The 18,062-nt window shown below is 36.1% G+C and overlaps 1 protein-coding gene across 5 annotated transcripts in view; it reads right to left on the bottom strand.

The window, feature by feature from the left end:
- The window catches only part of LOC123718128 (protein hu-li tai shao), a 67,463-nt gene that overhangs the window by 17,690 nt on the left and 31,711 nt on the right, over positions 1-18,062 (bottom strand). For all 5 annotated transcript variants that reach the window (XM_045674528.1, XM_045674529.1, XM_045674530.1 and 2 more), the window contains exons 3-11: positions 7,458-7,577; positions 6,257-6,430; positions 5,688-5,820; positions 5,385-5,555; positions 3,990-4,157; positions 3,542-3,762; positions 2,892-3,029; positions 2,144-2,238; positions 926-1,043 (exon numbers count right to left, since the gene is read on the bottom strand). In XM_045674528.1, the coding sequence (XP_045530484.1) occupies positions 926-1,043; positions 2,144-2,238; positions 2,892-3,029; positions 3,542-3,762; positions 3,990-4,157; positions 5,385-5,555; positions 5,688-5,820; positions 6,257-6,430; positions 7,458-7,556 (1,317 nt within the window). In that variant the 5' untranslated portion in view covers positions 7,557-7,577. The remainder of the gene's footprint in view (positions 1-925; positions 1,044-2,143; positions 2,239-2,891; positions 3,030-3,541; positions 3,763-3,989; positions 4,158-5,384; positions 5,556-5,687; positions 5,821-6,256; positions 6,431-7,457; positions 7,578-18,062) is intronic.

The raw sequence follows: 18,062 nt of genomic DNA, 5'->3' as shown, positions 1-18,062 counted from the left end.
ATCTTTATAAAAAAATATAATTTTTAATAACATAATATGAGGTTAAAACTGTGCAACATAACGCATACATAAATGCCACTACAATATGTAATATTAAAAATAATATATTAAATATCGTACGTACATGTTCGTGTCGCACGTACACGCGTTCGTTTCATACGTACTAGTTACGTGATTTATGTAGACAATAAAAACATTTTTTTATATGATTTATATTTAACATAGACGCGGTTGACCAAAGCCTCTTTTAACAGTCTGCGGGGTTGCTATATCAAATATTATTTATTTGCGTGATAGTTAAGCCTTAAGAAAACTTAAAACACATTAAAATTTGTTAACCAAAGCCAATTTGTGCGTATTTTCATATTACTATCCAAAAAGAGTTTCTTTTTGTGTTTATAATCTTTGGTGACCGTTGCGATTATAACGACTGCATATAATTCGAATAAAATATAGCAAGATATAAATTTTCATTTCATTTTTTTTAAATCCAACCAATTTGACATTTCGAACAACTTGGTGGTGAATTTCGTATTATGAATAATTTTGTTACTCGAAATTTATAACTAATTTCTATTTCTTGAAATCTACCCTATTTTTTTATAATGCACCTAGTCGAAATGTAAAAGGCTTTTACGATAATAGGCTTTTTTACGTGAAATCCATTTACTTCACCAAATTCGCGAATGGACCTTTTCTTATAAAATTGTCCCCATACAAATGTGAGTTGAACTTGAAAAATCGACCCCTAAAATTTGACAGACTGAATTTAAATCGAGAAATATTTGAATTGTTGTTATCTATAAATCGAAATAGTGAACTACTTTTGTCTATTTTTATAAGTTTCAAAAAGCGAGTCTATTTTTTTTTACTGTAATTTCAAAAATTGTGTCTTTTATTCGGCCTCAACCCTCAAATATTCTACCTTGGTGATCTTCTTGGGATCAGTGGTTCCTGTCTCTAGGACTTCCACCTTCTGGTACACGTTCGGCGAGTTCAGCCAGCGGGTGCGTTCACCTGTCTTGCCGCCCTTCTTCCATATCCTGGAATGATCGACAGTTTATGATGAAAATGCTTCACGGTGACGGAAATAATATTATAGATGTCACCAGAATATGTTACTTTTCGTGCGATACATTTATGTTTTTGGTTAAGTTTGTCTAAATATAATTAAAATTACAAGAGCCCACTAAGACCAATAACATCGAAACCACACCGTAGTACAAATACCTTTACTTAGAAATTAAAGAGAGGAAAACAGAGAAAGAAAAGAAAAAATATTTTGCAATATTCTCTAGAAGTGAATACATTCTGTATTAAGTGTAAATTATTTTATAAATATAAGGAGTTCAAAATTATGAAAATTTAAGTCGGTAGCAAGTCATGGTAATCAAGTAATTCATCAACTTAGACAACCCTAGTGCTTTCAATTGTTTATTAAGAATTGTATTATGTAAAGAGATTTACGATTATAATTACATTTTGGCACCCGGGCAAAATTACCCGGGTTTAATATTGGAACAATACTATTTTCTTGGCATTTTAGAGGACAAAGCTACCTATTTTTGCTAATCAAATGTAACATATAAGTCACATGACCCATACATAGAGGACATTAAAAAATCTAAATAACTTTTCACATCATCCGTCTGAGATAAACTGAACATAGTTTTCAAGTTTATTTGTTATTTATTCAAGGTAGGCAACATATATATACATAAATGTATGGATGAGAGAAGAAATTTCATGAACGGCGCTGTAATTGGTACGTGTGTGTTTTTTTATGTAATAGAAGGCCAATGGGCCATTGTCACTCCAATTACTGGAAGGCTCGCAGGTGCGTTGCCGGCCTATCAAGAATTGTTACGCTCTTTTCTTGAAACACCCTTAATCGAATTCGTTCGGAAACACGTAGGCAGTGGTGGTTGGCGGCAAAGACTGCCTTAAGAAACGCTCAGTTCTGGAAGTGTGCGTACGTATGTGTGACTGTCTACGTAATATTTTACTTTGGAGGCCTTTGTTTTTTTTTAAACCACAGTTAGAATTCGAACCATTGCAGTGGGTACAAATTCGATTTGATGCTATAACATTTTCTCTAACAGCATGAATTATAATAAAAATACTTGGAAATATCATTAATTACCCTTGCTTGTACAACTCCTCCTCTTCTAGAAGATATCCCAGAGATGAGACAGCCGGTGGTACTTCTACGTCGTTCTTCGGTTTGGGGACGTCGTTCTACAAAAAATAACGACTCATTAAGAAAAATAAAATTTCATAAAAAAGTATGAATACAATAACTTAAAAGGAAGATTGCCCATTTAATAAGAGAAAGGAGAAACGAGACAGACGGTACATATAAAAAGGGATGAAAATGAAAAAAATTTATGGGAAGATAAGAAATGCTGGAAAAGCCAATTCAAGGGCGGCAATTTAAATTCACTTATTAATCCAGGGTTTGAGGTATGTTACCCTCATATATATGAAGCGTTCAAGGTTTACATATCCACCACATAATAGAAAATTTTAAGTAAAAAGAGTCACTGGGTGGTCACGAAACGTCTTACTATTGGATACAGAAACGTTACGGCGCGTTACATGGGGGGGGGGGTCCATAATCTCCAAAAATTGCGTGACGTAAGACTTGAACAAATACAAGTTTACATTTTCACTTAAATCAAACATACATTGAGGTTTATTGCCAGTTCTCTTCCGTTCTACGCTCTTGATTTGAGAACTGGCAATATATGTAATATTAGAAGCATTGAATGTTTATTTCTTCTTTTTTGAAGTGATAAATGATTTTGGACTTTGACTTTGAGAGCTAAATACAATAATTATATTCAATAACAAATTGAATGAGCAAACTTTTTTCTACAAAAGTTAATTACCTTAACAAGTGGATGTCTATAGATGTATCCTGTACGGAAGCCAGCATTGTCCAGCATTCGCATCAAAGCCTCAAATTCTTCTCCACCAACACGCCATTTCTTCTCATCAGCTGGTGGTTTGTGGGTGGAATCGTAGATCTGTAATTAGTTTTTGTATAGATAAATTATTTATAAAAATATTGGAAAGGGCGGCAACGCACTTGACCTCTGGCATTGGCTGGCCATGGGTTTATATTACATAACATCAAGCGAGGTGCCCATTTTAAAGAAATATCTGAATTATTCATATAAATACTTTTTTATATTAAATTATTCCCATCGAGAAATGTGTACTGGATGCGGGTCTCAACGAGGACTTGCAGCTCAAATGGTATTTTAAAAATGTATGTCATTTTAAATATCTGTCAGCTGAGAACTTACTTATCTCACAACAACTACACCGATGTTGGTGAAACGTAGGCTGGTCCCTAAGATACCTATGTAAATACACAAATAACGAGAAAGCTGATTGGTTTTAGAGAAATTTGTGGACATACACTAGCGAAATTTAGACCACATGCTTGGCTCATAGATCAGAATAAATTAAATAGTATATTAACCAATTAAGAAAAAGAAGTGAAAGCATGACGATGAGCTTTGAACTTCCTCACCTGCTTCGCTGTCTCTTCGTCAAACACATTCAACTCATCCAGCGGTAGTGTTGCCAGACGCAATTGGACCTCACATGCTGTATTCAAATTCTTTGCTTGATAAAACGCCTCTTCCAAGGTTGCTCCACAGCATAACGCACCTCCACAACTGAGCATCAGCACTTTGGAGTGAGGTCCAAGGGCTCTTACAAGTTTATCACACTCTTCGTTATCAAGGACACCTGGAATTATAAAATTCAAATATTTCGTAGTACCACTACTAGGCACGGCAGGTATTTCTTAGCCTTTCTAAAATTCCCAATCCCCCCCCCCCACTCCATTAGAAATCCCCCACCTTCACAATCAAACGCACCCCCTGTGGGGGAGTGGGCCCCACGTTGATATGAAATGAAAATAGGTTAATGAAATTATTATTATCTTTGGCTAATTTTGTGTTATATTATCTTACCCAATGGCACCCGATGGTAAGCCAAGATGCCAAGAGTGGCAGCCTCAGAGCAGAGTGCGAGAAGACCTCGCTTCGTGGAAGATATAGCGAGAGCGGACGGTGAACGCAAGTGCAGCACACAGCGGATATCCGGACGAGCTGCGTGCACGCTTGCATGGAGCGAGAAACCTGAAATTAAATTTACTTTAAAACCAGTCAACCATTTCTTTTTATTATGCAAAACTACTGGATTTGTTTTGATGTAACTTTCCATAATTGTTACTATATTAAAAATAACAAGATAATGTGTACACACGTAAGAAGTCAAACTTCTTTATGACCTTATTTTTCGAAAAAATGATCTTCTAGATGCACGAAAAATGATCTTCTAGATGCAACTTTACAGAAATTGGTTAAATAAGTTTAACAAAAGGCTTTTATTATCAGAGACATGAATACAAATAATACAATTATTTCATCTTACAATATTACTACTAAGATTATTAAAGAATTGCAATGATTGTAATAGAATTATAACTATTATATATTTTTGTTATTAATGGCTTCGAATCTCTTCGAATCAACCGTGGTAGGGACAACGAAAAGATGGCGCGTAACGGAACAATGTGGCGCGTAACGGAACAATGTGACGCGTAACTGAAAAATGTGACGGTTAATTTTTTTCCAAAGCCGATAAAGAAGTCTCACTTCAATAGAATACATATCCTAAGTCTATAAAACACCAATAATTCATCGGCAAGCCGGTTAACTTTTATTTTACAGCTTTTCCGTATACATACTCTTGTCGGAGTTTAGCTTTACACCCACATAGGCCCAGCTGCTCTACTTATATATCATCTTCCTATTTTTTTTTATTTGTCTACTTGGTTTTCTTTTGTCATAATAAATTACTATACTGGATTTTAATAAAATAACATCTTGTTCATGACAAATTTGTGTACTAAATTGAGGTTACAAAATTGTGCTACTCAAACAATATTGTCTAATATCATATTATTTAAACTCAATTAAAAATGCATTGTGTTTTGACATAAGTCGAACTCTGAAATAATATTTATATCCCATTCTAATAGTTTAAAAACTAGTAAAATGTTCAAAAGTTTAATCTAACATTTACTTAACAAAATAAATAATGTATTTTTAGTACTGCTAGTAATAGCTTTTGTATGAATTACAATTAATATAATTCTTGTATAATTTACTGATTGACTCCCGGTTCCCAAATCCAAAATACGTGTCGTAATTGTTACTGGTGGTTAATTTTTCTATCGATTGATAGAAAGAGAGAGAGAGTCTCATGAGACTACTCAGTCGTATTTTAGGTATTAAAACCAACCGATTTCAATCGGTTAATAAAGTTCAATTTCCTTTTCTATATATGCCATGGTAACTCACCCTCAACATTTACAGGGAAATTGGTAGTCCCCTGGTCGACTACAGTCCCCTGCATATCCACCTTGACCAGAGATGATGCGGTCACCTCATGCGGTAGCAGACCGCGGGGCGTGGTCAGTACTTGTTCTACCGCCGTATTCAGCCGAGCTGTTATTTGGCCCGTGAAACCAGCTGAAATTTTGAAAATATTACAATTCTTTTAAAGTTTTAACCACCATTTTTTAAATACATATTAGCAAATTTACATTACAAATAATGTAAACAAATGAAGACTTTTTTTTTAGCTTCATTTACGACACTCACTCTGCGTCCATCCAAACAAATCAACAAGGCGGTAGACGGCAGCCAGCTTGCAACGCAGTATCTTCTCGCCCTTCTCGTAACCCACACCTTCGATACCACGAATATCATTGATGGGAAGCACACAGCTCGGGCCCTGGAATTGAGGAAGCTCATTTAAAATCTCTATTTATAATTGAATTTTTTAACTATTCTATAAATTGTTTTCCTCATCATTGTGTCCTGCATACATACAGTATATGTCGACAAATTCATCTGTATTCCAACTATGACAACTGTCGCAAGTTACATTGACATGTATAATATTTGAAGATTAAGAAAAGCCGTGTTGGCGTAGTGTCTTCAGAATGGGACTCCTACGACATCACGATTGTGCACCAATGGACTTTGTATATATACGCATATGATCCTCGCTCGTATGATGAAGGTAAACATCGTGAAAATATCGGCATTCCAATGAAATGTCAACTGATCACCTACTTGTCTCTTAGAAAAACAAATGATTACAGAAATCCGAGGCCCAGACCTAAAGCGTAGCGTCACTGGTTATATTTTCTTCTAAATTGACTCACCCTCAAACTCCCAGTATGCAGCCTGCCCCCAACCATCTCCCTGATGCGTTGCAGCAATGGCGCGTCGTTCCCCTCATGCATCTGCTGGTCCAAGACTCGTTCCAATTCTTCCCGGAAAAGCCTCGAAGACATAAGGGCCTCCACTCGCTTCCTGCGCTCCATTTCGCGAACATCCTGAAGTAACACCAATATTTAGAAGTAAGAACCAGACGATAAAATTAATATTTTATTGTTCTTAACGAGTCAGTCAATTTGACCCCGATTTCGGAAAGCTCCAACAATACAGCTTCCATTTAATAGGTACTTTCTCGACATGTGTTAATTGTCAAATGAATTCAAAGACAAAAGGCTAATCATTGGGACGAAATCCCATCTTTTGAGCCCGCTTATATTAAGCTTCCCTAACCTGTAGATCGTAACCTGATTACATACCTAACAAAAACCGTTAGCACTAAAATTTCTTTTGCGATAGGCCATGAAAGAAACTATAAATCTCCACAGATAAATTAAAATTATTTATGCTACATTAATTAGTGTTTTATTGGTTTAGCTGCTCGTTTAGAATACATTTTCGTTGAAGGCGGTACTTTCCTACTCGAACAGGTTTTATTAGTATCTTAAATCGAGTCCATTCCGTCTAAACCATCTTATAATTTTAATAACATAGCATTTTATGATGAATACATTATAAAGGTATATCCTTTATCACTTTTAGACGGAAAAATATGGCTGAAAGTCAGCGCTACGCTGTTTGTACGGGAAAGCCTGAAGTTTTCAAACCAATACGCAAAAAAACCTCCAGCTCTGTGTATTTAGCCAATGTTTCAGATTTTAGCTAACTATGAAGATCACAAATTATGCCGATATTGACATTATCTACCTTACCAAAGAGGCTGTGATTAAATATTTTCAGCGGACTTAATCTAGCATTAGAAATAGTTTTTTCTTTATTTCCAATTATTTAGTTGTCGTTTGTGTAATTTCAGCTTTTATCTATTAATGTACTTATTGAGTTATGTTTTGATTAGTACATTTTGTTTATCGTCGAAGTGTTTTCTTTTATAATATATATGTAGCTTTGAATTTACTTATAAAAATAAGAGCTTAGTACTGAATACTGCGATTATAATAAACATCACTATGAAGTACTCATGAATTTACTATGAAATCTATTCTTATATATTGTTATTGAAATACTTACAGCGTCAATATCAGCTGGCCTCTGCTTCAATCTCTCCTCTTCTTCTGCTGAAAGTGTGGCGTTGCCGTTTGGCAGCGTCTCGGTGTCTGTATCCGCCATTGTAACCGCTTATCCGCTCGTCTGTAATTAAATATTATTATAAATGGTCTGTAATTTAGTTTAAACGATAGATTTACCAATTAAGCACATTATATATTCAATAAAGACTGTGATCGTAACATCATAGTTATTTGTGTGATGAATATCACTTATAACGTCCATTTGCGTAAATATACTAAGTTAGCGCTTTCTATTTTGTTGTCTATTTAAAACAGGGTATCAATCTAACATCTTTCCTTCAGACAGACTTGCCCATTGATACTTGCAACGCCGGAGGCAAGCGGGAGTGTTGCCGACCTTACCGACAATGGTGCTTTTTTGCTTTAAAACTCATAAGCCGTATCGGTTTGACACTACCTCTACTAGCTGGTTTAACAAACAGGTGGTGCGCGGCAGTGAGTGCCTTAAAAAGCGCTGTGACGTGGAACGCCAGGCGTCGCGATGGCAAGGATGTAATTTTGCGCTGTGCCTCAACGTCCGATGATGTAATGGATGCAGCGTCCTACAAATTACACTAAATATCTCTCTGGCAAACGAATCCGATACCAAAACGGTCCCTTTAAACACCTCCTAAACACACGCAATATTTACGAATACAAAACTTTCCCACGGGCTGCACAATGAACATATTCGGGTCAGAAATGAAAGTAATGACTCCCGCCATTGTTGTGTAATCCAAATTACAGGCTATTTTGGTAATTATTTGAAAATTGTGAAATCTCAATCTTATGTCAGTAATGCTTGGAGTAGACTTGGTTTAAGACTGGGTCTCTCAACCTTAGGGCCGTGCGTTCGAATCGCGATTTTGTTATGTACACATTATCTATTTATTAATTTACCACATAATACATACTACTATATCTTTGGCATGTCACAAATTCCATAGATATAGTGGTAGTATTCAAATACCAGCAAAACAGCGGATTTGTAATTAGAAAATGTGTTAAATTGATTTTAACCCTACATTTACTACCAGTTCACAAGTCAAGGGCGCAGAGCGGGCAAGAAGAACTGGCAAAAAAAACTCTCCTCCACACTTTTTAATCGCCAAGTTTTGAGTTTTACAAATTGTTTGATACAAAGGATTAGTATCGTTAAATAATCGTCAAATTTATACGAGGCTTTATTGATTAATTTACGTTTAACTAGAGTTTTGACTTTATTCAGTGATAATTCCATATAAATGTCTTATATAACACTGTAGTACATTAAGCAAAACACTTTTTGGTACGGATTAAAGCTATGTATTATTTTTAAAACTTACAGTTATTTACATAATTCTAAATTTTAAATTTTTTTTTTCCGACGTTTGTCGTACATTTCAGTGTGCGTGGCCACCGTGACCACAACCGTTCAAAAAGTGTTTTTCTTAATGTGTAAAAGCTATTTTAACAAAAGACAATACTGTAGTATATGCTCAATAGTTTCCGGAGCGACATAGGGATTTTTATTTCTTCTCCCACGTTACATTATTGCAGTTATCAGCCAGATTTCAGCCCGACTTTTTGAAAACAATCTATCTAACAGCCTATGTCCATCAGGGATAATGTAATATTCACGGGAATAGGCTTCATTTCGGACCAGAGGTATCGTATAGGGAATACAAACAATCTAATCTTTATAATATATGTGTTGATAGAATACAAAACTATTTTAATGCAAATATAAAACCATGATAACTATCAACACACCACAGCCTCACATCAATTCAATTCAATTATCTCAAATCAATTTCACAGGTTCACACCTGTCTCCCGTCTCAAGCGTAACGTATTAACGGGTGTAACGGCGTTACAGCGCTCATGTGCTTAACGACGTCGTTAGTTAGCAAAAAAAACGTAGATTTTGTAAAGTGTTAAACTAACATAATTGCATTGCCGGTGGAGGTGTTTATTCTTTGTTTCTAAAGCATTTAAAACTATAGGCATCTAAATATTAACAACAAAGTTGTAGATGGTCGAAAATGGCTTGTATATCTTGGTCTTGAATGGAACGTCAAGACAGAATACAAAACACCATCCGTATCACCTCGACGTCCGTCGTTCCACAACTGAGCGTTTCTGACGGCAGTTTTTGTCACACTTCACAACTATGTAGAACACACTAAATTATTTCCGAACCAATTCGACTTAGGGTCCTTCAAGAAAAGAGCGTAACAATTCTTTAAAGGCCGCCAACGCACTAGCGAGCCTTCTGGCATTGTGAGTGTCCATGGGCGGCGGTATCGCTTCACATCAGATGAGCCCCCTTTGTTTAACTTCCATTACATTTAAAAAACATTGAAAAATGTTCTGCATTGTTTGCTCGCCTTGGCGGATGTACATTGCCTTGTCCCCAGGAATTCTAGGATGTGTAACACACAAGCATTCAGTTCTCCCACAGTTTATCAGAGCATTCTCCATAATTCTGCAATAACTTATAATTTATATTTCTTGCTTATTAGACTCACTTCCATACGAATTACCTAGCAATAGTTATTAAGTATACATGATGCTGTGTTTGCCTGTTGAAGGGTGTACAATCAGTTCTTATAGTTGTGTGTTGGCAAAACCTTTTTAAATAAATAAATCTCTCTAAAGATCTCTCTAAATTGACGTAGTAGGCACTAGACTCCATCTGTTAAGTAAAATGTGACAACCTAGATTCAGAAACCCATCTTTTTATTAAAAATCGGTTACCAATGGCCATCCTTCACCACATTTTAATAGATGTTACATCTTCTGTGCATTATTATAACTTACACAAACGGCCGTTGAACTCTTCGATTTATGGCTCGATAAAGGCAGGTTTACGGCAGAGCGAGAGGAAAGAACTATAACGTAAGTAATATGTTTTTGCTCAAATATTGCATCAGCGGATTTATAAAGATTTTTCGTAAAACTACAATCACTGCGAGATCGACTGCGAGAAGCACGATATCGACTTATTACCTATCTGAGCATATATGCCACTTCTGGGCCTTAGGGCCAGTCAGTGGTTAGACTGGTCGAGAATCCTCCCTTAAGGTTAGGTTAGGTACACATTTCTCCACAAAGAACTTCTTTACTGAAGGTAGAACTTGTCATGAAAAGCCCTAAGTGATAAATCGAGTTGCTGCCTTCACACCACTCAAACACCAGCTCATCTCAGTAAGTTGGGGATTTTGAGACCCATAATTGTCTTTATTTCGTCAGAACAACGGGTAGGCGATCGACCCTGACTTCTCCTGCAATGACTCCTCCCTACCATTATCAACATGTCGAGACTACTTGGTTATCTCCTGGCACTATGCCCATAGTAGCTAAGCACTCGTTTGTAAATGATAGTCAACAGTCTTGTCGTGATTTTTATTTGGTTACTTTAAGTTTTTTTGCAGCAGTATTCGCAACACTCTCCTCTAACACATCGACACACCTCGAATGCCTCTATCATTTTTCAGGTCCGCTGCACGAATTGACCAGAACTGGCTTTTGGCAACATTCGATACTTTCTGTTTTGCCATATTCATGTCAGCCTACGGATTGTTTTAATATGACAGAGGGGAAAACAGGCAGGAGGCTCGCAAATGCGTTGCCGTCCTTTACCATTTCGATGCAGTTCTATCAACATTCGCTGAAGGTGCTAAAATTTAAAAAAAATAATAAACGACTGTAACAACTAATACTATGTAGTTGGAGTCAACGAGAGAGTCATCAAGTTGACAGACATGGGTCTTGAAATGCCATATTAAAAATTTATAGACCGCGTTACGACGTGTGCGGTCAAACACACCCGGAAGTAACACACTGACTCACATTATCGACACATTCATAATGCGATGCTCAAAAATAACTACGCTTATACAATGTACGCTCTCCTCCCAAAATGTTTAACCTAAAATCATAATTTAAAAACAGAGTATGAGTGACAATATAAAGCGATAGGTCTGGATATTTATAGAGGATGTCAGAAGTAGAGAATGCTACATGTCTACACCTTCGGAAAAAATCCGACAGTGTATATATAAACAATATCACAAACTACTAAAAATTTGCGGAGATGTGGGATCACTCTAAATCTTCTACCGCATTTACCATGGACAGGTCTCAGAGGAGATTTGGAAGAGGAGGGGAGCTGAGTTTCATAATCGGACGTCGAGGCAGAATACCAAATCCCACCCGTGTCACTTCGACGTCCGTCGTTTCACAAATGAGTTTCTTTAAGACTTACCGACCACCACCACCACTATTATGAGGAACCACCTGCCCAATTTAATGAAAGATAGTTGCCGTAGCAACAAGTCATGTGGTCTCTTGGTAGTATGCTGAGGCAATCCCGAGTTGACAAATTTTCCTTTATACGGGTCCCCAGTTTTCTATTCCAACCATAAGCATTAACTTGTCAAAAGTAATTATACCTTGGAAGCCTTATAACCGCGCCCTACATCGCCCATCCAGTGTAATATGACACTAATTCCCATTGATTTTACACCGCCGAAGGGATTCGTTATAATGGTGATCTGCTTGAGGCTTGGCAAAGGTCACCGAACAACTAATCGTGGTTATTAGTCTGTGACCTTTTGACAGGGTGAGATCCAGAGACTTGGGGCTAAACATGACTTCTGTGTGTCGAATCCAAGTTTATGGTTTTGGCTGCGACAACAGAAGGTCAGATACAAATATGTCTGTCTCCTCTCGCATGGCCTATATCACAGCCACGGGCAGTCTGGATGGAACACTAGGAATAGATGTGGAATACCCTTAAATTGAATATTAGGAATATCCAGAACGCTAAAAACCCTGAATTATGGACACACCCTCGGGTCCATGCCCTCACTTTCCTACCACCACTTAAATTTTGTAGATTTTTTTCTTTTCTAACTTTCATAAATATTTGAACATTTTTGTATATATTATGTATTCCATCTTTGGCTATAGCTTTGGTATAATTAAGAAAACACTTTTTAAACGGATTGAAGCTATGTATTATAATTATAAACTTATAATTATTTACATAATTTTAAATTTTCCGACGTTTCGCGTGCTTTCAAAACTGTTTTATTAATGTGCAAAAGCCATGTTGACAAAAGACAATACTTTTGTTTAATTGTTTTTTGCTTTATATAATTTAAGTTGTAGAGGAGTACAAAATACACAGCTTCATAGCAAAGAGAAAAAGATTAATGCAGCGTCTACTTTACTCCAGTACCATCTCGAAAAAAGATTTGCATACGAAACCAGGTCAGAAAATTAATTGATATTTTTAAAGAATAAGTTCCATTATTTATTACAAAAATAATTTTCGTGTACCCCATCGCATTTGTCCCTCTTAAATGAACGCGTTTTGGCCACTAGATCACACTTTAAAAACAATTTTTCTTTTATTTTTCACGTCATGTTTGTTATAAGTCTATAAGTGCTTGCCGCATTCATTCTAGTGTTTTATCTTTTATAAGGCAATGTACGAGAGCTTTTGTAAATAAATAGATAGCCTAATACCTATGCTCTTTCACCTAGCAACAAAGAGCACACTTGACCGCTCGCGTCCAGTGACATGAGAAAAATCGATTTCCCGCTCGATCGAATGTGGAGCGATTGTATTCGATACATTATTCGATTATAGCGGATTACGGTCGAGGTTTTCGTAATATAGTTTCAATAATTAATGAAGGCGCATGAATATGTCTCAGGGTTAACAACAACAACCTAGTCGAAATAATATATCATATAAAGACGTGTTTATCAGAGTTCAAATTCAATGTGAAACTCAGAGATTAGTTGAGATTCTGCCACTCAGGTTCGCAGGATGTTCCTGAAAAGTGTACGCCAATTTTTTTAAGTCGGGCAACGCATACGCGCCACATCTGACATCGTGAGGGTCCATATGGACCATCCGTACCACATTCTCTGAAGTCTTGTCCGAGACATCAATATTTTTCTGAAACCGGGAGATTACTTAAGATTCTGTCACTGACATTTTTATAAGGCCGGCAACGCACTCGCATGCCATCTGGCCTTGTTGTTTTAATACACAAAAATTTACCTGCCTCACGAATCACAGTATATTGGCGAAAATAATCTATGGAAATGGAATCACAATATAATCGGTACTTTTTGAGATTTTGTGCTAACATAGACAAACAGAGCAGCCAGTTGTCTGTACTTGAACAACAAAAAAATGCGTTTCCTTCATATAACGAACAACTGCCCTCACCGTATCAGGCGACACCGAAGAACAACTGCAATTATCAAACTTGAAATTTCATCTAGGTGTGGGTGGATGTTTCCTTATGAATCCATAGACGATAGAGGCAGACAATGGTAATTGACAGATTAGATCATTGGTCGGCCGTTGAACCCCCCTCGAATCTGTTCTAATCCGGAGATGAAGATTGACTGCGATTTAAATACAAGTAAGTATTCAAACTCGTTTTTGGGTATTGAAACAACCATTCTTAATAACGCACTATATTGAAGCATTTTTTAAATACTGCTATATTTGTAAATTGATTTTTTTTTAAATATAAAAAATATAATCCATTAGTAACGACTTTGTCTTTTTATACAGCACAGGGGGGGCAAACTGGAGATTCACCTAATGTTAAGTGCTGATCCGTCCATGGTGTCTGATTGATACGCTCTTTTCTTGGAGTCGAATTGGTTCGATAATACTTGAGCCTGATCACACACAACAACGGACGACCGATGGTGAAAGGTTTGATCCCCTAGCTCGTAACATCACGCACGCCCGAATTATAAGATGTATTGTTAATTATAAATAAAGGTTGACAAAAAATCTGTATAATATAATATACTCCAGCAACAACAGGACAAGATCTTAAAAGCAATTGCAAAAGTACCATGGTACATTCCAAACGACGAACTTCACGAACACCTTGAAATGAGAAAAATCAAAAAGGAAATCCGGAGATTGGCAGCTAAATACAAAGAGCGGTTAATCTGTCACTCGAACGAAACTCGCCAACTCACCATATAACAGTAAGTGAAACGACTAAAACGTCACCATATCCTAGAGCTAGAAGACCGGCAGTAGATGAGTAGATGCTTCCAATGGGCAGCCACATGACAGCACCACAGCACAGATTCGCTCATAGCTTAGCTGATTGCATATACGCGCAGAAGGAGAAAATATATACTGATATTAACTAACTAACGCAAACTAGCTGCTGTGGCCTCTGGCAGAATGACCAGCACTGTGGAACAACTCTGCTCCTCAGCATAATGCTGAGTCAGGGCCAATTACAACCATAGCACACACGCATTTAAACCTTTTTCTTTAAAAAAAAAAATTGTTATCTCTTATTTTTGATTATTGTTATTTTATGTGTTTCTGTGTGTGTTTTGTTAGTAATAAATGTTATGTCTATATTATATTCTAAAAGACAGCAAACGGAGAATCCAAATTATACAGCTTTCTTTGTCCCAGCCACAGATTTGTATATATCACATCCGTCAATAGCGACGGGCGCCACACTGACCCGACAACCGATCGATATGCCTCCACTGTACCACAGATTACAGAACACTGAACAGTGGTTCATTTTAATTTTAGTTTAATTTGGTATTGTAAATTTTCAGTATTCTCTATACTATCATAAAGATCTGTAGCGCTGCTATGCTTTGTTATAACGAAATTTTCTTACACAAAACATATATGTATCTAAAGTGAAAACTGTTTACAACGCCTTCGTTTAGAACATACCGGTTATATTGACCACAATCAAAGGTCCGGGCGGAACTCTATGTATTAGGTACTTAATAAAACTACATCAGCTGTTACGACTATCGGTGTTTACGACCAAATAACGGTGTAACAGAATTAGCCTGTATTTATTTATAAAATCTGCGCAAACACGGATATTAAGATAAAGCTTACTTCATCATCATCATCAAATAGATGGGCCCAGTGAGAAAATTTAAAAAGAGAAAGCGCTAAGGGGAAAATAGAATACAAGAACAGAATGTCTTCCCCGTAATAGAGACTGTGATTAGTATTATTTATCAGTTATATATTACATATTCTTTTTAGTAAATTGGTTTAGATTTACATGACTTATTAGTATTAATGTTAAATGATGTCCGAGTCAATTTATTAAAAAAAAAACAAATGTCAAAACGTTGTAGCATGTCAAATGGCAACTAATGTCACGTGTACATTCCAACATTCAAACATGAATCCCAAAAACCTTTGAGATTAATGAAAAGGCAAAAAGAAGACCGCAATAAATGTACAGGTGGGTACGTTGAAACTGTAAAGAAATTTATTTTAGAATACCCTCAGATTCTTTTTAAACATTTATTTATAACTTGAATACCGATTCCAATGCTTCAATGCATTTGACCTCGTTACAGTTATTTTCTTTACTCCTACATAATAATGTATTTGTATATACACGAATACTTGGCAGACCATGCGAGTTCAATACAAAGAGTCCCCGTAAACTAGTGGACTGTGAGCAAGTTACATGGATCTGGCATTGCCTTCTTAATTTCTCATGTAATTTACACTTGTATCTTCTTTCTACCACATTTTCATAAGGATGATTATCCTCATTATATATACTACATAATTGGCTACAACCATTAAACTATTGTATCACACAAAACGCGAATTTACATAACCAGTCTGTGAGCAATAATTATTTCGTAATTCCAATATCAATTGCTAGTCTCCGCACTTTCTTAGCCCAACGCTTTTTATTATTTTAGAAGCCCGAACGATTCAAAACGTTTGCAACACCTCCTATGCTAAAATTCATCTTGCACAACAGTAGTTATTACATTATTATGTTCTCTTTATACCGTTAAACACCACTGTATGTGTGTAAACTGTGGCGAGGGGTTCGCAACCCTACGAAACCCTAGCGGTGGAGGTTTGGCTACAACGAGGCATTGCGTAATTGCTACGACTTGCCTCCCCTTTCATTTTTACCAACAGCTTGATAATATTTGTGTATTGACTGAGCTCGTAGAGACCTAACTGGAGTATTATTCATTATTAACAAGCTGACTCGGCAAAATTCCTACAGCTGAACGGTCAATATCGTGTTACAGATTAGCTTAACGTATTTTAGAATTTTATTCAAGTAATATAATTAATAGAAAACAAATAATAAATAAATTGACACAGAGATAAATAAGCGTATGAACGCACACAAAAATCAAAATCATTTATTCATGTAGGTAACACAATGTACACTTATGAACGTCAAAAATAAAAATGCTTCTAATATATATGTAAATGCTATTATTCTAAATGTTTTAAATATCAAATACGCCTTTTTTCGAATACTGTAAATATTTATCTTAAATTATCGTGATTTATGTGTCTTTTTATTTTTTATTTTTAATGTATCATCGTTTTAGTTTAGTTTAAGTTTTTCCTATTTAGTTTTGTCTTAATAACTGCGTATAACATGTATTTTTGCACTACTTGCCTATCTTATGTAATTTAATATATTTTTATTTTTATTCTTTACTCACAGTGGTTGCCTGGAAGAGATCGCTCGAAAGCGAAAAGGCCGCCAGTTGCCCTCCTTTTGATTTAATAATGTTCAATTTTTTTCTATTGTAATGTAACGAAGTGTTAATAAATAAAAATAAAATATATCTTGTCGATACGAAGTACATATTTATTATTTTAAATAACAGAGGGCAAACGAGCAGTTTGCTCACCTGATCTTAAGTGATATCGCCGCCCATGGACATTGTCAATGCCTTTTAAGAATTGGTACTCTTTTGTTGAAGGACCCCAGGTCGAATATGTTCTTTAATTTGATGGAATAGTCTACCCTATCAATGGTAATTATATATGTTTAAAATTACGAAACACATTATCCTTCATATATTTTTTTTATTTTTAAATATTATCTTCAATTTTACAATCTTTTGACGGAGACAAATACAAAAAAACCATAAACCACGACTACTAACCACCACCACGATACCAGTTCTCATGTTATATGCTAACAAACCCGACTAACATTATTCATTATATGTGTATCCGTTAAGGCTTCGAAGCGCGCGTGTTAAATTTCGTAGATATATGTTAGTACACACACAGAACGGAAAAACACGGCAATGTCTGAAATGCTTATGCAAACATGAAGTTAAAGTCATTTGCGTGTCATACGCTTAATTGGCTACTCAAGCAAAGAGCGTGGACGCGTGGTGCAAGTCATAGACTGAATTTTTCAAATAAATTTTGTGGTCTTCACGTACGCCTATAGAATCTTTACACATTTAAAACACGCAACTAGCGCATGGGCGTCCCCTGCGTGGGCGTCAATTGGCTTTGTCGTGGGAGCGGATTTTAGTTTGTATTTGAGAAGGGATGCTCGTGCTCATGTGCCACAGCCAGTTTTATATACCCTACTCCGACTCGACCATCCCCACTTCAGGCGGATATTCCACGTAAATTGGTAAAAGAATCACTCAAAAGAGCGACTATATCACAAGCTTATGTTAAGATTTTTAAGAACATATTTTTATGTCATATGAATATATATCAAAATATGTGCCAACACCA

This window comes from Pieris brassicae, chromosome 14 (assembly GCF_905147105.1).
Source record: "Pieris brassicae chromosome 14, ilPieBrab1.1, whole genome shotgun sequence".
Lineage (NCBI taxonomy): Eukaryota > Metazoa > Arthropoda > Insecta > Lepidoptera > Pieridae > Pieris > Pieris brassicae.
The sequence above is the reverse complement of the archived record's forward strand: the minus strand, read 5'-3'. Positions and strand labels throughout refer to the sequence as shown.